The sequence below is a fragment of the Pipistrellus hanaki genome, assembly GCF_964339955.1.
Source record: "Pipistrellus hanaki genome assembly, chromosome: 19".
Classification (NCBI taxonomy): domain Eukaryota; kingdom Metazoa; phylum Chordata; class Mammalia; order Chiroptera; family Vespertilionidae; genus Pipistrellus; species Pipistrellus hanaki.
Window position 1 is genome coordinate 2,463,427 of NC_140521.1, and position 24,686 is coordinate 2,488,112.

Genomic DNA, 24,686 nt, shown 5'->3' on the forward strand with positions numbered 1-24,686 from the left:
ACTCACCGGAAGGGGTCCCGGGAGGTGAAGTAAGCCGAGATGGACAAGTAACTCCCCATCTTCTTCCCGCGCCAGACAGACCGACAAGCTCCGCTGCACACCGGGCCGGGGGCGCCTCAGGCCGGCTGCAGGCGGCCACCATGACAGGCCCGGGGCTCCCGGCACCTCTGGGCGGCGGGCCGGCTGCCCGGCGCTCACCTCTCCCTCCGGAGCCGCTGAGGAGGTGTGAGGACGCCTGCCTCCTGCAGACTCCCCGAGGGGCTCATGGCAGGGACGGGGCCCCCTCCCCCGGTTCTCCGTGGCTCCGGCGGCCCCTCGGGGACTCGGGGAGGACCACCGCTCCGCGGAGGCTACACACACCCGGGCGATCCGGGGCCCAGCCGGTGACTAGCTAAGAAAGAGGCGCTGCTGTCAAGTTAGCCTTCCCCCCTCGGCCCCACCCCTGCCGAGGGAGGGAGGGAGGGAGGGAGGAAGAGGAGGGGCTCCTCGCGGAACCGAGGTGTGTGGTTGGAGCAGCTATTAGGAAACAGACCTTGCAGGCAAGGGGTGGAGCCGGGCTGCAGGGAGGCTGCAGGCGGGCGCCGCTGCAGACAATAACCAGGGCCGGCGGAGCGTCCATCCCCGGGCTCGGGGGCAGGGCAGGGCAGGACGGAGGGTGCGCACACCGGCCCCCTGGTTTCCCCGGCCCGAGAAGCCGCCCAGAGGATGGCATCAGGGCTGGAAGGTGCAGAAAAAGCCCAGATGCCAGTGCCAGGCCAAGCCACGCCCCCCAGAAGGGGGTTGGGGTAGCTGGGCTCTCTGGCCAGAGAGACAGGTCCCGAGAGATGCCCTCTGGGTTCTAGCATGGCCTGGGTCCTGGCACCAGGCTCCCCATTCATCCCTCCCCTCCCTCCGCCTGGCCTGGGGACAGCTCCCAGAACGGCCGGCTGGAGCGGCGCCGCTCCCCTTCGGGGAAGGGCTGAGCCCAGGATGAGGCAAAGAGGCCCAGGGGAACTGGCACCTGACACTGCTCCATGTGGCAACCCGCAGAAGCTCTCTCCCGTGTCTCTGAGGTGGCAGTGATCTCCACTGCAGAAAGAGGGAACGTTCCCCAGGGCCAGAAAAGGCAGGCGGCGGCAGGGCTGGGGTTTACACGTAGGCCCGCGTGACTCGGAGCCAGAGCCCTCAGTTCCGGGAAACTGCTCTCTCCGCGCCCTTCTGCCAGGAGGAGAGAGCACAGGGACACAGCCTGTCATCTCTCCCCTCCTCATTCATTTGCTCCTTCCCAGAATGCCATCTGTCTTGGGCGGTCGTGGGCACTGGTGCTTCTTGGACTGGGTCCGCGGTGACCAGGCCTCTCAAACTGGGGGCGATGGGCCTCGGTGCCTGGGGCCCCAGGGATGCCCAAGCCAGAGCCGCCCCTGGAAAAGCCCTTTATCCCCGCCTACAGGCCTGAGAGGAAAGGCCGGCCGCCGGAGGAGACCAGGGTGCGGCCAGACCTCCCGGTGGAACCTGAGGGAGTGACACCGGCTCTCCCACCGGGCGCGGACTCCTCTCCCCCGGAGTCACCCTGTCACCGGGGCGGGAACGTCTGTGGCAGAGGTGGTGACTGGATTACAAAGGAGCCTTTTCCCATTCCCTCTACTGATTGGGCCCAGGGGCAACAATGAATGTGATCAGGTAGTGTTCGCACCTGTTGTAAGCTACCGCTTACTGAGCTGTGTCATAGTCTCTGCATCTATTTCTTAAAATATTTCTATGGTGGTAAATACACACACACACACACACACACACACACGATGTCACATTTGGCATTATAACCATTTTTCATGTACAACCTAGCGGCATCAGTGACGTTCATAATATGGTGCAACCATCACCACTATTGCCAAACCATTTCCACCACAATAATCTGTTATATCTTAAAGCGCACCTGTCCTTTGACCCTTCTGGGCAACTCCTCTGCCCTCTCCCAGCCCAGCCCCTCGCCTGTCAGCTCTCTTGTCCGTCACCGTTGTTTTTGTCTGAACTCTGGCTGAGGCAGCCGGCTCCCAGAGGGTTCGCAGGACTCGGGGCCACAGTCTCCCTTGAGTCTGGCCAGTGTTGGTCCTGCAGTGCCCTTGGGGTCACCCGGTGGCAGTCACAGGGCTGTGTGTGAGGTATGGGAAGGTGGGTGGCAGGCACAGCTAGAGGGGAACAGGCTCAAATAGGGCACAGTCCCAAACAGGGAACATTTTAAGCAGAGGGAGGAAAAAACAACAACAACAAAACAAAAAAACACGCCTAGGAGCAACTATGAAGGGACTTGAACCCTCAATCTTCTGATTCGGCATCAGACACCTCATCTATTAGGCCCCGAGGACCCTTCCCCGCCAAAGATAACTGCATAAGCTTGTCCAGGACTGCATCTGCTAATAGGTAAGTTGTCAATAATGGGGCAGGTGTTATTATTATCCCCATTTAAGAGATGGGGAAACTGAGGTTCTGAAGGCTATGTCACTGGCCTGAAGACAAACTACTGCTAAGTGGTGAAGCTGGGCTTCACACCTAGTAAGTGCGATTCCATAACAGGGGTCAGGACACTTTTCCTCTCTAACGGGCCAGAGGGCAGATATTTTGGGCTTTGCAGGCCTACACCAATACAGACCCTGGCATGGCTACTCAACGGTCACTGCGGCACAAAAGTGGCCACACAGAAAGCATAAACAGGTGGATGTGTCCCAATAAAACTTTATTTGTGGACACTGACATCTGAACTTCATGTGCTATGATGTATTCTTTTGCAAGCCTTCCCTCCCTTCCCCCCCACCCCAACCATTTAAAAATGTGAAAATCACAGGATGTACAAAAAGGCAGCTAGCCAGTTTTGCCGATCTCTGCTCCAGAGCCAATGCACTCAGCCACTCTGTTTCCTGTCTCTGATAGCAAGGACCAGTTTGGGCTTCTGTGCCGGACCCAGCCCCCTCCACCTGCTGTCACACAGACATCGCCCTGCAGCTGCAGAGGCAGCGGGAAGTGCTCCCCCACTGCTCACAGCGCTCACACACGGATGGTAACCTGCCCTGTCAGCAGGGCGGAGACTCCTCTTCTCAGAGGAAGGCGTGAAGCTCAGAGTTGAAACCGCTTGCCTGAGACCACCCAGCTGTGTGCGTGAGAGGGGAAGCCGGGATTCGAACCTGAGCTATCTATATTGAATTCGACCGTTGCTAGGCTGGAGCCCAGCCTGGGCCCAGAGCCAGACTGTCTGGGTTTGAGTAGGACAATGCACCGCACGTAAGCCCTTGGCACACAGTCTGGAACACATTAAGGGCTGATAAATGCTCGCTGCTAATATCATTAAGACCATTGTTACCGCCGCTGTGGGCTAGCCCTAGTGTGGCCTTCAGCAAGCCGCTGCCTCTGTCTGGGCCGGGCCTGGGTCTCTAAATAGCTTCCAGCTTCAGCGTTTCTCAGCCCTCTGGGGTTACGGGGGGCTCCCGTTTTCCTTGTGTCTGAAGTTGAGTTCAGACTCCTCGAGCTGGCCCTGAGGGGTTCAAGATCCTGGCCTGGGGGTCACGCACGAGAAGAGGTGGGGCAGCGTGCAGGACACACACACACACACACACACACACACACACACACACGACGACGACACAGAGCCCAGGACGCTGAGAGGGCTGCACAGCTGGAGAGCTGAGAGCTCTCTTTCTCCTGGCCGCAGAGCTAACTATTTCTCACCGAAAACCCCGTTGCGTTCCCCTGTAATTCTATCAGGCAAGACGGGGGGGCCCCAAATTAAGTCTGGAACTAGCAAATTGTCTCCTGATTGCACCCTCTGATTTCCCATCTGATGAACAGAATGCGGATGGGAGAAAATGCAAGCCACAGAGAGGCAGGGGCCGGAGAGCCCGTGAGCATAACTCCTCCTGACATTTCACACAGCTCTGCGCTCCAGCGGTGGCGGGCGCAGTGAGTCGGTGTCTAGGAATGCGAGCGGGAGGCGGCAGGCGCTCTCTGCTCCCCCCACGCCCCTCACAAAGGACTCGGTGGGTGGGTGGGTAGCTAGTGAGAGGTCGTCTCAAGGCCACAGAAACTGCCTCCCCCTAAAGAGGGGCAGCCCCGCCTCTTACGTTTGGAGCTGAAGCAGAAGCCCCTCCTAAGGGGGACCCATTTGCCCCCCGGAAATCCAGGCTTCAGGAGGAACCCCGGAAGGACGGGTCACCAGACGTGACAAGCGGCTGGCCATTCAGACCCCAGTGTGTTATCCACTGAGCCAAACCGGCTAGGGCAAGGCTTTAGACTTGGCCGATTTTTGACTTCAGAATGACATTTACAGACAGAAGTCTTATTCCATGCCCCCCCCCCCCCCAAACGAAAAGCTCTTGTCTGGGAGACTACAGAGCAAAGCGATGTGATGATGCACACTGGAAGGGCTTGACCCAAGTGTCCAGAGAGAAAGGTCACTCGCCAGCAAACACTGAGTACCACCTGTTCTAGGTACTCCGCTAAGCCCTGGGATACAAAGACCAACCAGATATGAGGCTCCAGATTTAAAAGAAGGTCATACTCTAAGAGTGACAGGGCTGTCACTGAGGTCTGAGGAAAATGATAAAAATGAAGGAAAAGGTCTCCTCTGATTGGCTGGGGAGAGGTGAGGCGGGGTTTGGGGAGGCTCCTCCCCATGAGGAGGGAGTGTATCACTCTAAATGATGATCGCCAGGGAGACAAAAGCATTTCAACCTGAAGGCACCACATGTACAAACGCAACAAGCCATAACCTAGTATGGCCCGTAAGCTCCAGTGCAGGAGTAACCAGAGAGGAGGCTGGGATGGTGGAGGAGAGCAGGGGCCGAGCACCCAGGTGAAGGTCTGACGGGTCAAAGAGCCGCCTAGGCGCAGTGAAAAGTCATCAGAGGTGATTACATGAGCAGAGGTTCCCAACGAGCAGGAGGTTAAACCTGAAACACCAGAGAGCGCTGGTCTTTAGTTGCTGGTTTGATTCTCCCGAGTCTACCTTCGGCCGTGTAGATGGCCACGTGACCGGTCTGCTGGCCAACGAGTGTCCCTACCAGCAGACGATGGCTTCATCCTCAGGCCACATCTCTACCGAGTTGGTCATTTTAATAGCTGAGATGTTTCTGCCCGGGATGTAAGCTCATAAGAACGAGATGGTAATCTCTTGTAGATAACCATCCGCTGTTGCTCTGTGATACTAACTTTAGAAAATGGAACAGCCAACATTCAATGTCAAAGGCCGTGTTTACACCGATGGTCTCCTGGCTGGACCAGGGGGAGAATACCTTGGACACCTGAACAAATTTCCACGCAAGGCCCGGAGAAGATGCTTAACAATCACCAGCTCACATATTGTTCAGCCCGGGGAGCCATTTGGCTCCGCTAATAAAAGATGGCTAACACTCATGGTGCCACTCCGTACATTCACCCCTCCCCTCACAATAACACTAGGAACTAGGCGGTAGGTCAGAGAAGACGGGAGAATGCAACCTGTCTTAAAACAGGTTGTCCTCTGTTTAATGAGGCAAGCCATTAAACCTTGCCTGGGCTCCCACAGATTCCTCTGAAAAGGGAAGGAGTTAGGTGAGCAAAAGCATTCCACGCCGGTATGTCCATGCCGAAGGCAGCCCCGAGGAAGGGGCTGTGGCTGGAGAAAGGCTGACTGGCTGACCACCCAGAGGTTAGCGTCATCTTGGACAATGATCCTCATCCGGGCCTCATTTTTGGCCCAACTGGTCCAGAAACAGGCCTTCGCATTACCCAGAGAGGTGCAGGCATTCTAGATGCTTCTATGTAACCATCCATCCATCCCACTGTCCACTTACAAACGGTCACTTGAAATCAGAACACCCACATACCGTACACAGGTCCTACCTCTGGACCTTTCCCGTTATCAAGAGCCCCAGGAAGCTGAGCTAAGCATGAGAAGGTCCCTCTGTGCGCATGGGCTTGAAGGGAAACGAGAAGCCATGGAGAGACATTTCACGCTGGCGGGAGGGAGCCGGCCAAGCCAGCCCTGCCTGTAACAAAGAACCCCTTTCTGGTAACCAAATCCAGACTCAGTCTCTGGACACACTACTAGTTTTGCCTCACGGACTTTTCACTTTCTCTCTCACTGCTGGCCACTCAGTATTCTACTGTATTTTTTATTTTTATTTATTTATTTTTAAAAATATATTTTATTGATTTTACACAGAGAGGAAGGGAGAGAGATAGAGAGTTAGAAACATCGATGAGAGAGAGTCATCGATCAGCTGCCTCTTGCACACCCCCCACTGGGGATATGCCCGCAACCAAGGCACATGCCCTTGACCGGAATTGAACTCGGGACCTTTCAGTCCCCAAGCCGACGCTCTATCCATTGAGCCAAACCGGTCCCGGCTCTACTGTATTTTTTAAAAACTAATTTTTAATGGGGAAAAAAAAATCATTACTTCTTTAGATGCATAACAATCACCAATTTGCATATTGTTCAGCCCGGGAAGCCATTTGGCTCCGCTAATAAAGGATGGCTAACACTCCTGAGTGTCACTCTGTACATTTACCCGCCTCGCGATAACACTAGGAACCAGCAGTAGGTCAGTATCTCCATTTCACAGATGATAAATTAAGCACAGAGAGGGTGAGTAACTTGCCCAAGGTGCACAGCTAGTAAGTGGCAGAGCCAGGATTTAAACCAACATAGAGTCTGTGCTCTCAACTACCACACATGACACACACTCTCCTAACGTGGGTATCTAACTCGTTCAGCCCCAGAGGACAAACTTCCATTTCCAATTTCTGGTGGAATCACCAACCTCCCCACCCCTCTCCACCTTAAAGCACACGCAGGTAAAAGACACCTTGTAAGAATTCCATTCCTTCCACTCTCTACCTAATGGGCATCTTTAGCTAATGCCATCCTTCGAAGATTTCTAAAATTAAAAATAAAAAATAAAAACACTTACTCTTAGCAGTGAGATTTGTCACGTTTCAGAGCAATTCACAATTAGATTGGGCTACAGTAGCTGACCTCATTCTACTGCCTCTCTCTATCTCTGTCCGGGGTTGGTTCTTGTCTGGATTGTACCTGTAGGGAAGTGCCGCTGGCTAGGACTCCTGGGTCAGACTTTCTGACTCCTCTGGGGACAGGAGACACATCTTTATAACTTCTCACCTCAACGCTCACAGGCAATTTTCCAAAAACAGCCCAATGCCAGGAACTGATTCCTCCCTGCTGTTTACAGTAACTGGCCCGCGGTGACTGCGAAAGAGAGGGCCGTGGGGGAGGGCGAGGGCCAGGGCAGGGAAAGGCCTCTCTTACATCATAGCCCTCGGCCACCCTGGCAACTCTCCGACCACGTGCTCAGCGGTGGCACAACGAGGGGCAGAAATCCCCTGGTCCCTGACCACGGTGCGCCTGCAGAATCTTCTAAGTCTCAGGATGGCATTAAGGAGATGATCAGATAAACATGAAACTGAAACAGTAAAAAGCAGCTTCAGAGAGAGGCTTCTCATGAAGGCGTAGGACAGGGACCATGACTTAGTCTGTAACTATTTCCCGGAGATATCCCGGTAACAATCTGGAGAACGGGCAGGAGTTCATTAGGCCGGAGAGGGGAGGGAGCATTCCTAGCGGAGGGAACGCGGGAGCAAAGGTCATGTCCGAAGGAAGAAGGGTGCGTGCTGGACCCTGTGAAGAAGAGCAGTGAGGCAGTGGGGAGAGGCCAGACCATGGCGGGGGGGTGGGGGATTAGGTTGGGGGGGGGTTGGGGGCTCTGGAGGTCACATGAAGGACTTTGGTCTTCACCCAAGAATGCTGAAAAGTTATGGAAGTGTGGTGTGCTCAGATATTTCCTTTAAATATCTGGCCGATACCGCTTTGGCTCAGTGGATAGAGCATCGGCCTACAGACTGAAAGGTCCCAGGTTCGATTCCGGTCAAGGGCATGTACCTTGGTTGGGGGCACATCCCCAATAGGGGGTGTGCAGGAGGCAGCTGATCAGTATTCCTCTCTCATCAATGTTTCTAGCTCTCTCTATCCCTCTCCCTTCCTCTCTGTAAAAAAATCAATAAAATATATTTAAAAAAAAAAAAAAAAAAAAGATCACTCACTCTGGCTGCCTCTCTGTGGGGAATGGATTTGGGGTGCAGAGTGACTGTGGACAGTTACAAGGCTATTTTGGTCCTATATGTAAGAGGATTGTAGCCTTATCCGGGGGTGGAAGGAGAAATGGAAAGAAGTGGACACACTCAAAAATATAATCTGGAGACAAAACGGACAGGCTTGGATGTGGAGAATGAGAGACGAGGGATCAGAGACTCCCAGGACTGGCTCGGGTGGTGAGTGGATGGTGGTACATCCATTCAATGGGACAGGTGGCAGGGAGAGGAGCCACTGTGCAGGGAAGACGGGAAGTCTAGCTGGGTCTGACATGCCTGCAAGACACTCACCTGGGCAGGTGGAGAATGACAGGAAAAACGGGTCTAGAGATCAGTGAAAAGGTTTGGACAGAAGAGACTAATTTTGGGCTTTATCAGTGTGTGGAGGACATTTCACGGCTAGATAGAGGAGGATAAGCAAACTGGAATGACCAGAGAAGTCAGGGGAAACCAAGAGAGTGTGGAATGACATGAAAGCCAAGAAAAGAGACTGTGTCAAGAGTGACGAAGAGCCCTGGCCGGTCGCTCAGTGGTTAGAGCCTCGGCCTGAGTACGGAGGGTTCGTGGGTTTGATTACCATTCAAGGGCATGTACCTGGGCTGTAGATTCAATCCCCAGTCCCTGGCCTGGTCGGGGACACAGGGGGAAGACAACCAATCAATGTCTCTCTCTCACATCAATGTTCCCCCACATACATTTTCTCCCTCCCTTCCCGTCTCTCTAAAAGCAGTGGTAAAACCTGGCCAGTGTGGGTCATTAGCTGAGCGTCAACCCACGAACCTGGAGTTCACCCGTCCCAGTCAGGTCACATGCCTGGATTGTGGGCTCAATCCCCAGTAGGGGGTGTGCAGGAGGCAGCTGATCAGTTTCTATCTCTCTGTCAATGAAACAAATATCCTTGGGTGAGGATTAACAAAACAACCAAAAAAAAGAGCAACAAAGACACTAATAACAACTGCTAACATCTATTTAATCCTAACTATGGCCAGGCACTGATCAAATTCAATCCACATAACAACCTTTAAAAAAAAAATATATATATATTTTTTGTTGATTTCAGGGAGGGAGAGGGAGAGAGAGATGGAAACATCAATGATAAGAGAGAATCACTGACTGGCTGCCTCCTGCATGCCCCCCACTGGGACTGAGCCCGCAACCCAGGCCTGTGCCCCTGACCGGAATCGAACCTGGGACCTTTCAGTCCACAGGCCGACGCTCTATCCACTGAGCCAAACCAGCTAGGGCATAATAACCTTTTAAGGTGAGAATTATTTCCCTTTTATAGATGAGGACACTGGCAAAGAAAGATTAACCAGCTGAGCTGACTCAAGGTCAGGTGGCTAAACGAAGCTGGATGGAAACTCAAGCAGCCTGAGTCCGAAGGCAGACTCACTTCAGCACCTCCAGTGCGGAGCGGGAGGTCTGAGAAGATGAACACTGAGCGTGGCCGGTGGATGGACCCAGGACTCTGTCTCCGGAACGTGACTGAGAGCACATTGCTTCCGGGAGGGACAGACGGGAGCCAGCCTAGAGCCCACTCTCGGGAACCCTTCCCATTATTACCCGGGTTTCTGTTTCTTTAAACTACGTTTTGGTTTGAGAGAGAGAGGAAGGGAGAGGGAGAGCACCTGTGGGCTGCCTCCTGCATGCCCCTGCTGGGGATCAAGCCCACAACCTGGGCATGTGCTCTGCCTGGGAGTCGGACCGGTGACCCCTTGGTACATGGGATGACGCCCAGACAGCTGAGCCGAACGGGCCAGGGCTGTTGCCTGCTCTTCAGCGGTCTGAGGGCGCCAGTTAGGAGACCAGGCCAGTACGTCACCTCTGCATCCCCAGCGGCATTTGGTCTGGTGCCTTTGATACAGCAGACGGTGCTCAGACTTGTATGTGAGCGGCCGGTCGGCTTAAGGAGCACCGTGTTGCCATGTGTGCTGCTAGCCTGTCTCATCGCGCCATTCTATTGTCTTCAGAGTGCTTTCCGCGCCGTTACCTCCTTAGGCCTCACGCCTTCTCCCCGAGGGGGCATTTACCGGCACCGCAGCAGCACCGGAGCTGGCTCACGGTTACACACCAGCCTGGCTCAGCCAAGACTGAAATCCGGCTCTTGTGATTCTTTCCCGGGAGCCTCCGTGTAAAGAGGACCCTCTTGGGAGCTAGGGGGACCCGAGTTCAAATGTCAGCTCTGTGTGACCTGGGCAAGTTATACGACCTTCCTGGGGCTTCCCGATTTACTCTAAAATGGGATTGCAGGGTCATTGTGAGAACTGAATCGGATAATGTAAGTGAAACTCTCAATACGATGCTTAATAAATAGCCATCATCCATCCCTGGCCCCGCCCCTACCTCCCTTCACCTACCTCTGCCCTGAATAGCAGCTGTGGCTGTGGGGCTTCTAGGTCTTAGTTCTCTCTTCCCCAAGAACAGAGCGGGGTTAAGGCCCACGGAAGGTTACGTGCTGCTGCACACTCGGAGTCCCACACTATGTTAACGCCGGAGTCCCCTGTGGGGGCAGGGAAAGGCCCAGGTGTCTGTCCTTCCCTTCCTCTGTCAGGAAGCCCAGCCCCCTGTCGGACAGCTAGCCCTACTGACCGGCTCTCTGGCCGTTTCCTTAGCGATAAAGTGGACAAATGAGCAAATTAGAAGCAAGGGCTGTGCGTCCATAAACGCAGCAGCAGCAGCATCAACAGTACAACAGCAGGTGGCAGGGTTGCTCCACTGACTCCCAATCCAGGAGTCCGGCAGGAGACATTTAAGAGCACTTTTACTGAAAACTCATGAACCCTTCTATGTTATCTGATACCCGGTGTGTGGCAGGCAGGGTGAGTGTTCTTACCCTGAAGTCACAGAAGAGGGAGCCTTGGAGAAGTTAAACGAAATATAAATGACATACCCATCCTCAAGAAGGCAGAGACTCTTACAAGCATGGATTCAGAACGCTCGGGTGCAGATCCCAGCTATGCTACTTACTAGCTCTGTGACTGTGAGCAAGGGAACTCCATTTCCCTATTTTGTAAAACAGGTTAAGGCCAGATCCACAGGTATTAGATTGTTGCAGGAATTAAATAAGATAATGCATGTGACATGCTTAGGACAGTGTCTGGAGCAGAGGAAACGTTTAATCAATGTGACCTATTTCTGTAATTGTAATGGTTTCGATGGGGGGTGTGGGTGAGAAACGAGTATGATTTTCAGCATCACAAAAAAACACCTATTACAACACCGTCACCACCTGTTACACCACAGCTTCTGGTCGAGACGGAGCTACGCGTTCCGTTTCTTCACTGGACTTTCCTGGAGTCACAAACGGGGCGGAAATGGCTTGTCGTGTCTGATGAAGTGACAACGGCTTTCTGTCTGCATTACCTCTTTTCTAGAGGACGGCCATGAGCAATCACTTCTCAAAAGAGAAAGTTCATAATCCTGAGAAAGGAGGCCCCGGGCCGTTCCCAGGAGCCATGAGAATGGTGGCTTTTCCCCTCTGATAATGCTGCTAGGAACCGGGGCACGGAACAGAGTCACAGGTAGCGGCCACAAAGACCAAGACAGGCAGCTTTTCCTTCCTCCCCACGCCCCTCCTCCGGGCCGAACACCTCTGCTGAGGGTGAAAGAACAATAGTCAGAACACTTCCCAAGGCCCTCTGGTTTGCAAACATGCCAAGAGGCCAGGTCACCGTTCACAGCTCTCCCCTTTGACTTCGGCTACAGAACAACATCCAGTCCGGCTGCTTTCCGGGCCTCTCCTCCCCTCCCCCCAGTGAGAGAGCTTCAGAGAGCATGGCCCCAGCTCTGGAACCAGAGGCGCTGCTCAAGGAAAGGGAAGGCCAGGGAAGTATTAGAATCCCAGCAGGCCCGCTGTAAAGGCTGAGAGGAAGCGAGAGGCCTGGTCAGCCAGGTGTCCAGAGATCAGAGGGGTCCTGGCCAGGTGCCCGGCTGCACCGGCACAATTACAGGCTGGGCTGCTTCCAGGATATCTGTCAGCTGGCCTCCACCGGATGGTTCCGGGTTCCAGCAGTCAGTGGCTTCCTATTGTCCCCGGGGACCTGACAAACTGGCGGAAGGCTGTGAGAGGCGGGGTTAGGGATGTGGCTGCAGGTGGAGGATAGGGTAGTGTAAACAGAAGGGGAGGGGAGGAGTTGGGAGCCAAACCCCAGCAGTTTCTCCATTCAATAGCCAGCCCCACCCTGTGATTAGGAAAACAAAGGTGTGGGGGTGGGGAGAAGAAGTCACTTCCTTTATTTTAACTATAGCCCTGCTGGGTTAGAGCGAGGCAGAGAGGGAGTCTGAAGAAGGAGTGTATCTTTGGGAGAACGAAGGGAGAGGGTCTGCTTCTAACAGAGAACCCCAGGTGAGCTGGGGTGGAAGACGTGTTAAAAGTCCGTTCAGGCTGATGCTTCACGCTCCTCGTAACCCAGGTTCCTTCTGGAGGCGGACAACACAGTCCTCCCTCCCATTTGGGCAGAAGTCAAGTGGGCTCCAAAGCAGCCTTTGTCCCGGTGCAAATGGCCAGGCTCTGAAGTCATTCCGTTAGTGGGAGGGAAGGCTCAGGAGCGGGGAGACAGGCTCCTTCAGTAGGGCTGGGTTAGGGGGAGTCTGTCCTGGAGGCAACGCTGTCAATCTGTCCTGGATGCTCTACTTCCAGACTGAGACCTGAGCTCTGCTTTAATTATGCAAGGGAAGCTCAAAGCTAACCTTAACCCCGGAGGTACCGCATCGGGTGACAAATGAGTGTGTATGTAATAAGAAAAATAAATACGTGAATGTTAAGTGGATACACACTCACAATATAAAGTAACAGCTTCTGATTAAGGGTTTTTTATGTATCAGGTGCTATGCTAAGCACTTCATATAGGGTTATCACATCTAACCTTCCCCAACAATTTTGTGGGATGAGTACTATTCTCTCATCTCTCAATATATTTTTATTTATTTCAGAGAGGAAGAGGGAGAGAGATAAAAACAGCCATGAGAGAGAATTGTTGATTGGCTGCCCCCTGCACTCCCCCTACTGGAGATCAACCATGTGGGCAAGCGCCCTGACCAGGAATCAAACCGTGACCCCGTTTCATAGGCCGATGTTCAACACCTGAGCCAGCCACACCAGCTGAGCATGAGTACTAGTCTTAGTCCCATCTTATGGATGAGGTGCCTGAAGCTCAGGGCAGTCACCTGAGGCCAGTTAATGAACTACAAGGCCAGGATTTGAAATCAGACCGTCTCATCCACAGCCTGCTCTCTTATCTACCGTGGTAACTTGCCTTACATGTGTATGCACATGTATTTGTGTGTGTGTCTTTCCTCACACAGGGTTCCTGCTAACAAACTAGCATCTGATCAGACCTACAAATAACCCAAGACTTCAGTTCTAAGGCCAGCTCCTGTCATCCATGGCCTATTGGTAGAACTCCTTTTATGTCTTTTTGGTTTGAGGCCTCTCATCTCTGATATGAAAGGGTTGGTAGAGCATCATATAGTATGTGGTCCCTTTTAGTTCTTAAGTTCTTTAACTATAGGAGAATCCAAAACTCTGAAGATTAGCTTCCCTCATTTTTGGTCTTGCTTATTTTGGATAGGAAATAGTCAGACACACAGGAAAACAGTGAGGACAAACACCGACCCTATGGGTTAGATGCAAGGCAAGTCCTGGCCTGGGAACTCGGGTTTGGATGTGGCTCTGGAGCCTCAGGTCTAAAACAAAAGGGCCAGCCCAAAGCTTTATCTGTAAGGTCCTTGGTAGCTCTGACACTCTGCTCCTATCTCACTGGAAGGCAGAGGAAAGGTACAATCCACCTCCCTGAGAGCAAACGGAGGAGGAACGGAGGCAATTAGATCCCGAGAAGCCTGGGGAGCTCTGTGCTAGAGCTGAACGGGCAGAAAAACGCTGGTTCCCCTCCAACTCTTCCAGAGGCGGGAGCTCTCGGGGGCTAACCCCCCACGTAGCTCCCGGTGGCGGCAAGCGCTTAAAGGTCAGTTAGATTACTTGACATCAGCACGTCTGTGGGTGCTGGAATTCAGAGCGCGTGGTGCCTGTCTAATCGCTCTCAGTCTGGGGATGTGAGCATTGCCCACGGCTTCAGACGCGGGGGCCACCCAGCTTCCGAGGAGAAGTGACTGCGGGCCAGGCGCTGCTCTGTGTTCCGGAGGATGCAGAGACCAGCTCCACGCTTGCAGATTCTAACCTCGCAGGGGAGAGGAACGACCGTTCCGCGGGTGCCCCTGCCATATGTTATTTCAGGTCTGAGATAGATTCTTAACATCTGTATTTTCCTGAGGAGGAGACGGAGCCCTGGACAGCAGGAACCAATCAAGAAAATGAGCTGTCTTTGACCAGTAAGAACTACAATGAAGTCAATAACAAAAAGCAGGAGCAGATAATCAGCAACTCCCAAGTAGCAGAGACAGTAACCCAGTAGTCAGGACCTGATTAATAGTCACAAGGTCTGGCAGGCTAAAGATAACATCTTTTTAAAAAATATACATTTGTATATATGTTATTGTTTTCAGAGAGGAAGAGAGAGAGACATCAATGACGAATCATTGATCAGATGCCTCCTGCATGCCCTCCATTGGGGTTGAGCCCGAAACCATTCATGTGCCTGAACCAGGAATTGAACCTTGACCTCCTGGTTCATAGGTCTACACTCAAACTACTGAGCCAAGCTGGCTGGGCTAAAGATAACATCTTTTTAAAAAATATATATATTTTATTGTTTTTTTTTTCTTTTTCAGAGAGGGATAGTTAGAGACATCAATGAGAGAGAAACATCCCACTAGGGATGTGCCCGCAACCAAGGTACATGCCCTTGACCAGAATCGAACGTGGGACCCTTTAGTCTGCAGGCCGACGCTCTATCCACTGAGCCAAACCTGTTAGGGCCCCATTCAATCTTAAAGCTATTTTTTTCTTTCTATACTACAAGCTCCTTTTCATTTCTCTGGGACAGTGTTCACAGACAGACACACTAAAAAAAACAAAAACAAAAATACACGTGCAACAAAAAACAAAAAGCCCGAAACGAGGTGGGCAGCCTGCTGCGAAGAAGAGCTGGCTTTGCCAACTGCCCTCCAAACAAGCCTGAGGCACCTGCAAAGTCAGAAGTGTAGGCGTGGGCCTCAGTTTCCTCACCTGAACCGTGAGGGTGGCCCTGGCCAGGGAGCTCGGTTGATTAGAGCATCATCCTGATACACCAAGGTTTCGGGCTCAATCTCTGGTCTGGGCATTGGTTCGTACAAGAGTCAACCAATAAATGCATAAATAAGTAAAACAAATGGTTGTGTGTGTCTATGTGTGTGTGTCTCAAATCAATCAATAAAAACATTTTTATTTAAGTGAGAATGCGGGGACTCCCTGGAAAGACTTCCTCTCATCCCCCCCACCACCTCCAGCTGCACCTGGCACATCCCTCCCCACCCCACACCCACTGAAAAGGAAACTTCCAAATCAAAAGCTCGTGTCTGCATATTCCAGAGAATGAAATCGTTCCCGGCCTGTAATGCACCGGCAAGACAGGAGGACAGACCCACTTACCTGAAGCAGGAGCTGTGCCAGGCCTCGTTGACAGTCCTGTACAACCTCTGGCTGGGAGCAACGTGGTCCCCACAGCCCCGGCACCTCCAGGCATCCTCACCTGCACACAAAACCGAGGGGGAGGGAGGGTCAGAGGCCGGAAGTACCACGGGTGAAGGGACACTGACTCCCACTGTGTGGAAGAAGACTCAGGGAGCAGATTCTCAGACTGAAAGGGTTAATCCAGTGTTGGGCCAGACACACAATTCCCTTTTCTACACCAACTCCGGAAGCACTGCCTGCCATCTCCCCGGGGAGAGGGAATTCATTTTTTTTTTTTTTTTAGAAGATTTAACTTTAAAAACAAAATTATTTTATTGATTTTTTACAGAGAGGAAGGGAGAAGGATAGAGAGTCAGAAACATCGATGAGAGAGAATCATCGATCAGCTGCCTCCTGCACACCCCCCAATGGGGATGTGCCTGCAACCAACTTACATGCCCCTGACCGGAATCAAACCCAGGACTCTACAGTCCACAGGCTGATGCTCCATCCACTGAGCCAAACCGGTTTTGGCGAGAATTCATTTTTAAAAATGGTTCCGATTGTTCCTTTTTCTACTGAAACAAAACCTGCCTTTTCTGGATGTGTCCGTCCTTGCTTATAGTTCTGAGCAGATGAAATGAACAAGGTCTTTTTCTTTCCGGACCAGCCTTTACTACAACTGTTCTCAACCAGCACCCAGAAACACGTCCTTTCTAGGTTCATCACGGTATCGCCTTTGTCTGCTCCTCCAAAGCCCTGGGTGTGCAGACTTCCCGTCACCTAGTCCAGGAGCTCCCGCATTCAACCAGCCTCATGGGTCCGCTCATTGGACCCATGGGTTCCCGCCAAGCTCTACGTTGGAGACGGCTGGATGACGTCATCCCTGCTCCATTGGGATGCACATCCACCGGGAAAAGAAACATCCTTCCTCATAGTCATTTCCCACTTAGATGCTCTTTCAGAAGCAGAAGCAAAGTGTTATTTTAGCTCGGAGAAAGATGTCACAGGTATAGAAGGGGAAGAATAAACTTTTAATGAATGCCTCTTATACGCCAAGAATTATGATAGGCACTGTCTCATTTAATTCCCAAAAGAATCCCGCGAGGCACTGAATGGATGGGAGAACTGAAACTTGGGGCCACGGGTGACAGGCCACGTGGCAGATCTAGCATCCCAACCCAGGTCTGGCTCATCGGAAAGACAACGCTCTTTTCCCTCCACCATGTTAATTCCTACTCGTTCCACTTAGAGAGCCGGGAAAGTCTTTGTAGGGGAAGCGGACACTTGAGCTGAGCCTTGAAAGATGGGGAAGATTTACCAAAGGCTGAGAGAGGGTGGGGAAGGGCTGTGCCGGCTAAGGTATTAGTGTGGACAATAGCAGAACTGGTCCATGTCCCTCCAAAAAGGACAGAACACAATACGCCTGGCTGCCAACTTCTTGAAATAAAGAGGGCAGCTGAGATGGAGCCGTGGTACCTTACTGAGCACTAGAAAGCGGGGCAAGGTTGTTACAAGACTCCCTTGTGCTCTCTGTGTGTGCGGCTTTGTTCTCTCCGGGTAGCTCCAGACTGCCACAGGCACAGGGGCCATAAATAGACAATGCCCGGCTCCAGCCATCCCAAGATTGGTCAGCAGCAGTGGGGGCCTAGACAGCTGTCCTCATGGCCCAGGGAACTGAACTCGCTGGCGGAAGGCTTTAGAACAGTGGTCGGCAAACTCATTAGTCAACAGAGCCAAATACCAACAGTATAATTGACATTTCTTTGGAGAGCCCAATTTTTTAGACATAAACTTCTTCTAACGTCACTTCTTTAAAATAGACTCGCCCAGGCCATGGTATTTTGTGGAAGAGCCACACTCAAGGGGCCAAAGAGCACGTAAGTGAGCATGTAATCGAGCATGTAATCAAGGGGGCTTGGCCACGTGGACAGCCGTAAGTGAGCATGCAAACAGCCATAAATGAGCACGTGATCAAGGGAGTGTGACCACGTGGACAGCCGTAAGTGAGCAAGTGAACAGGCGTAAATGAGCACGTGGTTAAAGGGGCGGGGCCGCGTGGGCAGCCGTAAGTGAGCACGTGAACTGCTGTAAGTACATGAAGGGGGGGCAGGGTCACGTGAACAAACGGAAGTGAGCCCTGATCAAGGGCAGGGCCACGTGATCACACGAGAGTGGGCATGTGAGAAGGAGGCGGGGCCAGGTAAAGATTGAAATGATGCGGCCAGGAGCCCCCAGGAGCTGAAAAGGCAGGTGAGACCCTCTTCGGACCCTTGGAGAGAGCACAGGAGGCAGAGGGGCCCGGCAGAGGGTTCTGGGACCCCCGCCTCACCCAGCAGGGTTCCTGGGCCTGGGCTCCAGCGCCTCCCACAGTTCCCAGTCCGGGCGGGCTTCTCCTGCCTCCCCGCCTTCGCACCTGCAGTTCTCTCCTCCTGGAATGCCCTTCCTCACCCTCCCAGTCCCAGGGGGGCTTTCCCTCCACTGGGCCCTTCCTGAGCCACTGGGGCTCCCCCTGCACCTGCACCCGCTTCCTGAGGAGCCTGTGAGGGGGAACGGCTCCATCACAAAACCGGACCTGCAAGCTCACAGGGGCCTGAGGGCTGACCCTGAGCTGGTTTTCAATGGTTTTCACACTGAGTACTTTCCCCAGCAAAGCCTCACCTGAGGCCGTGATTTAAAACAGATGGAAGCTCAGCTGCTTGGGGTGAAGTGGTGCGTGTGGAAGGGCCTGGGAGATGGGACCAGAGTCCCCTTCCCCCTGTGGCTCCGGGTCCGGGGAGATGGGGGTTGGTCCTTCCCCCTGTGGCTCCGGGTCCGGGGAGACGGGGTTGGGGTTGGTCCTTCCCCCTGTGGCTCCGGTCTGGGGAGACTGGGAGACGGGGTGACGAGGTTGGGCTTGGTCCTGGCAGTGGGATGGGGAGCCAGGAGAGGGGGGAGCCCTGGGCCAGTCCAGGGTGACAGCGACTGACTGGTACGGACGGGCTTCCATGTTTTCTGAGCTGCGGTTCATGCCCGTGTGGCTGGGCCAGCAAACTCATCTCTCACAGCAAAAAGCCAGTGTGTACCACTGGTCGGCAAACTCATTAGTCAACAGAGCCAAACATCAAATGATGGACATTTCTTTGGATACCCACATTTTTTAAACTTAAACTTCTTATAACACCACTTCTTCCAAATAGACTCGCCCAGGCCGTGTTATTTTGTGGAAGAACCACCCTCAAGGGGCCAAAGAGTCTCATGTGGCTCGAGAGCCGCAGTTTGCCGACCACGGCTTTAGAACCCTTCCTCACCTGCTCCTTTCCTCCAGTTCCCTGGTGATGGGATACACACGCCCGTCGCCTCCAGGATCTCAACCTCTCAGGCTCTCCCGAGGGGCCTTTTTGGTCTTTGGGTGTAAGAGGCCAGAGAGGGCGCCATCACCCTCCCAGACCCCAAAGCAGAAAGACTTGAGAGACTCATTCAAATGGGCTATTGCTGGGGGTGGGGGGCGGGGGTGGGAAAATGAATTGGTGAAGGAGGGTTTTGGATGAACACAGACATCCAACCGAACCCCCCACGGTCTAGAGATTCGAGCTGGGAACATTTTTTGGAACAATTACATGGAAGGGCTCCGAGAGTCCCTTTGTGAACTGCCGCCCCGCCCCAGCAGAGCTCATTCTGTGAAGCCGCACCTTGCTTCTTGTTTTTAATTTTTAACCCAAAAGTAATAGTCTCTAACCTGACCACCCACTGACTCAACGATTCAGTATCTTGGCTCGGAATGACTTCTGGCTGTTCCCAGAATGCAAAAAGGACCAGGGCTTTGTAGGATGAGGGTATTCGAGAGAGAGCTTGGTATTGCTACACGCTCCGGAGCCCGCCCTGTTTTCTCCAGTCTGGAGGGATTCAAAGCCTTTTCACGCTTAAGTAGCACCAGCTCTGGCACAAAAGTCAAGATTTCTCTAACAGCCAAAACTGGTTTGGCTCAGTGAATAGAGCATCGGCCTGTGGACTGAAAGGTCCCAGGTTCGATTCCGGTCAGGGGCATGTACCTTGGTTGGGGGCACATCCCCCGTGGGGGTGTGCAGGAGGCAGCTGATCGATGTTTCTCTCTCATCGATGTTTCTAACTCTCTATCCCTCTCCCTTACTCTCTGTAAAGACTCAATAAAATATATATATATTTTTAAAAAGCTATCTACACAAACCTGCCCTTATTTCCTCACTTCCTACTTACCGCACAATCTGCCACAATCTGACTTCCACCTCCACCATTTCTCAGAAACTGTCTCACCTAAGTCAACAGTGACCGCTTATTGCTAAACCCAGTGGACACGCTTCAGTCATTCTTTAAGCAAATAGTGACTGCATGCCACCTCTGTGTCTAACACTGTGCTGCAAACAAAAGTGAGATGAAGCAGCAGATATCGAACAAGAACATAATTATTCTATATAATTAGGATTGGGGCAAGTGGTGTGAAGACCATATCAAGTTCTTAACTAGGAAAATGGGGTTAGGGTAGAGCAAACAGATATTCCTCCAGGCAGCCATTTCCAAGCTGAGCTCTAAAGAACGAATATAAACTATGGAGGCAATGCACAAGAGGAGGAGGGGAGGACTCCATTGGAGGCTGGGACGTGCAAAGGCCCTGAGGCAGGAACACGGACTCCTCACTCAGCATTACAGCTGGCTCTTGCTAGCTCTGAAGGACTGAGGGAACCAAGGCCTGTCCCGGGCCTCCCACAGTCCCTCATCAGCATCTTCTTTTCTCGTTAACATTTACGGAGGGGACGAATGGCCCTCCACAGAGTGGCCCCAAAGAAGCTTTACTTCTCATCACTCCTTACAAAGGGATGCTCTAGTCACATCTTGACCTATTTTCTACTCCTGCCACTCACACTCATGTTCTTGCATCCTAACATTCACACCTCAAGGCTTTCTATGTTCAGAATACTTTACACCAACCTTTCCCCCTTAAATCAAGCTTCCATCCTTCCAGGGTGGTCCCCCAAAGGCAGGCAGCGTTTGTTTCATTTTGCCTGTACCTATTCTATATCGTTGGTTCTGTAATTACAGCGCATTATGTTTGTCTGTCTCCCTCAGCTCCTCCTAACCTGTCCCCTTCCCTCCAGCTCAAAGGGGCAAAGATCACATTTTGAAGATCTTTAGGTCTGCTGGGCCTCACAGAAAGCCTGGACCAGTACAGACAACCCTCTGCGTAGTGAATCCAACTGAAAAATTGTACCCACCTGTCAACTATAAAGGTGCGTTCTAAAGATAAGCTCCAACGGCGAGCAGAGATTGATTTCACTGGAATAAGGGCTCTGAGCCCTAGCCGGTTTGGCTCACTGGATAGAGCGTTGGCCTGAGGACTGAAGGGTCCCAGGTTCGATTCCAGTCAAGGGGACATGCCTGGGTTTTTGGGCTCGATCCCCAGTGCAGGAGGCAGCGGATCAATGATTCTCTCATCATTGATGTTTCTATCTCTCTTTCCCTCTCTCTTCCTCTCTGAAAACCAATAAAAATATATTTTTTTAAAAAAAGAAATAAGTAAGTGCTCTGACTCCCAGGGTGACTACCTACAGGTGGTCTTATCAGATTGTACTCGAGTAAAGATGTTTACCCAGAGCCTTTGACCTCCCGAGCCCAAACACTCATCAAGAGAATACTCTTGGAATTTTCAGCTCCCATGCAGCCCTGAAAGTCGATGATCCTCTTTTACAACCTTCATTCTAGGAAATGTAAGATAAATATAATAACACAACGTTTATAGAGTGTCCTGCGAGGTCTAACGGAAGACCGATCCAGATTCCAGTCCAGTCGGCCTGGGACATCCTTCCGTGATCGGCAAACTGCGGCTTGCAAGCCACGTGCGGCTCTTTAGCCCCTTGAGTGTGGCTCTTCCACAAAATACCACGGCCTGGGTGAGTCTATTTTGAAAGAGTGGCGTTATAAGAAGTTTAAGTTTAAAAAACGTGGCTCTCAAAAGAAATTTGAATTGTTGCCCTGTTGATATTTGGCTCTGTTGACTAATGAGTTTGCCGATCACTGCTAGGAAAAATACCTCATTGTACCGGGCTGTTCACCCGCTCCTTTTGTTGTGTTTGCCTCTCATATCTGCAGACTTATCAACAGTGGCTACTGATGGTAAGAGTCCAGAAAGGAAGCCTGATTAATAAATGTCCCCAGCAGCCTCAAACAATAAGGGGGAGAGGGAGGTTATTAGGCGCTTAATGATCAGAAAACTGCGCCTTGATTATGGGAATTTATTGCTTTTTAGGAAGTGGTAAATGTGCCATGCAAACAAGGTAAAAATGGCAACAAACGGCTCCTTACAGAGGGGCCTTTTGCATACTGGTATAAAATACATTCAGTTTATATACATCTCTCTCTCCCAGCGTAATAAATAATTGGTGATGTGCCCCTCCAACAATCTGTGAATGCATGGGCAGGCACTAGGATGGCAGGATGAAGGTTAGAATGGCCTTTAAAAATCCTTTAATCCAACCCTTTCATTTTTTCTGAAAGAAAAACGGCCTTAGAGAAGGAGAATCAAGTTTCCTCACCATCAGAAAACTGGTCTGGGAGGGGCTCAAAGGGTTCTGAGGCTAGAGGATCGGTTGCATTTTTATTACCCTATGCAGCCTCCGACAAGGTGAGACTTGCTCAAGACTACACAGCCACTCAGCGGCGGGGCTCGGCCTGGTGCCCCAGCTCAGAGCCAGGGCCGTTCCCCACAAGACACTCCTGTTCACCTTCATCTTGGTCTGAGAGCTGCGCTTCTGCAAACGAGACCTTCTCAGACTTCAAAGTGGTGAGAAGTCCCCGAGGCCGGAGAGCTCACGAGACCATAAAGCTGAGCCTGAACCAACATGCACAGATCCGAGCCTTTCATTTGAGAAAAAGCTTCGGTGCTTCTCAGATTCCACCAAACAATGAGAACCGGGAACAACACCCAGCCGATTCAGGGCAGCACAAAACAACAAGCAGGGGAACGGCTGTGCCCCCTGGGAACTGGCAGGTCAGCGGCACAAACCCCACTTGTTCCCGGATACAGCGGGAAAGCAGAGGGGCAGGGGAACAGCCGAGAGAGAAAAGACCGCATTTTCCTGCTACCAACGAGAAAGTCTAACAGTAATGATTAACGCTTCTCTCCATACTCTCCCTTATCCCAAAGGGTTTTCCTCCTCCCCGCCTCACCAAATATTGCCCGAGGGAGTGTCTAAGGAAAAAAGATTAGATGATTTTTTTTTTTTTTTAAGAAGCTTCTGCACTTCTCTGGACCTTAGAGTCTTCCCTCATAAAAGGAGAGATCAAAGGATTCCTCGGGCTCTGAGAGCCCGCGGCACCAAACCAGGGGCCCCTCATTGCTCAGGTGAAGGTGCAGAGGCATCTCAGGTGGTTTCGTTCCTGCTGCTGCTCTCGTGGGCCCTTTTGCTTATTCGGGAACACGTGTAAGGGGTTAAGCAGAACTGGACTCAGACCCAGGTGTGAAACTTGGCTGTGTCCATAAGCAAACCATGTAACCTCTCTGAGCCTGTCTCTTAATCCCTAAAAGGAGGGTAACAAGAGGATTACGAGAAAGAATGTCCCATCTGTGAAAATACCTCCCACACTTGCGGGCACTTAGCTGGCAACTGAATTGTGAGCAGCTTTTCTTCCGTCTTCGTGTGTATTTAGGGGCTTGGCTGGGGAGGAAAGGGTGAGCTGACAACACCAACCGCCCAACTCTGAAGGGAATGTTTTCAAAACAAATTCGGAAAGTGTTTTCTGTGTGCCCATGTGCAAGACACCGACTAGGCACACACTGCGGGGGGGCCGTGGTGAGCACTCCAGGGGTGTGAGGGACAAAGGTATGCAGAAATAAGCCATGTCAGAGAGGGACGAGCCAGGTGCTGGGGGGCAGGGCAAGCTTGGCAGAGTAATAAGATACTGGGTAGAGCCCTAATCTGTTTGGCTCAGTGGATAGAGCGTCAGACTGCGGACTGAAAGGTCCCAGGTTCGATTCCGGTCAAGGGCTCATACCTTGGTTGCAGGCACATCCCCAGTAGGGGGTGTGCAGGAGGCAGCTGATTGATGATTCTCTCTCATTGATGTTTCTAATTCTCTATCACTCTCCCTTCCTCTCTGTAAAAAAAAAAAAAAAATCAATAAAATATATTTAAAAAAGAGAAAAAAAGAGAAGAAAAAAAAAATACCAGGCAGAGAAACAAACAAGACAGATGTTTCTTGTGGCTTTTGGGCCACTCAGCTTCTCCCTTCCAACCACACGTTGACTTAGCTGTGAGTGAGTTGGCAATTTCTTATCTGGAGGAACAACTACAAAGAATCTCCATCAGAGAACCGATTAATCAATGCATCTATTTGCAGACAGCAGTTCTCTACCCATTATCAATGATGGGGGTGTGTGTGGGTGGGGAAAAACCCTACTTTGAGTGCTTATTATGAGCCAGGCAGTGTCCTAAGCACTATGCAAGCATGCATCAATCGAATATAAAGGTCCCATGAGTTAAGGACTAGTATTGAAGAACTATTATTGTTCCCATTCTACTTACGAGGAAATGAAAATGCCCGATTAACAAGTGTCAGAGCTGGGATGAGACCACAGGTCTGCTAACGTCAAAGTCTATGTACTTGACTACATTTTAGACTTTCTTTCCCGAAAAATAAATTATGAGGAGGAACTGCTGAAACAGAATCCCAGGATGGACGCTCAAGGTACACAGGAATAGAACCAAGCAATGGTTTCATGTGCTAGCTACCGTTGGATATAAATTAATACGTTAAAAAAAAAATAAAGTCTAATTCTTGCTACTGTATAAAGAAAGGTAAAGAGTAAGAAACAGGATAGACTTCTAAGAGACTGAAATGCTGCAGCGATGCCCCACCGCTTGCTAATTTGTTCCTGAAACTCAGCCCCCTCCAGGCTGTCCTGGTCAGAAGCTGGGAATCAACCCAGCCTCCAGCACATGCATCCGTGTGGAGAGTTTAACGCAGCCTCTTGAGCATGACGGGTTTCTATGCAGCTTTAAAACCTCATAGTCTT

The 24,686-nt window shown here is 51.7% G+C and overlaps 1 protein-coding gene across 3 annotated transcripts in view; it reads right to left on the reverse strand.

Moving 5' to 3' along the window:
- LIMK2 (LIM domain kinase 2) overlaps positions 1-24,686 on the reverse strand; it is a 52,799-nt gene that overhangs the window by 23,837 nt on the left and 4,276 nt on the right. Inside the window, exon 2 of one of the 3 annotated variants that reach the window (XM_084867490.1) lies at positions 15,641-15,740. In XM_084867490.1, the coding sequence (XP_084723616.1) occupies positions 15,641-15,740 (100 nt within the window). Of the gene's footprint in view, positions 1-6; positions 456-6,920; positions 7,233-15,640; positions 15,741-24,686 lie in introns of those variants that run through there. The other 2 variants (XM_084867492.1, XM_084867491.1) reach the window with 2 other exon arrangements.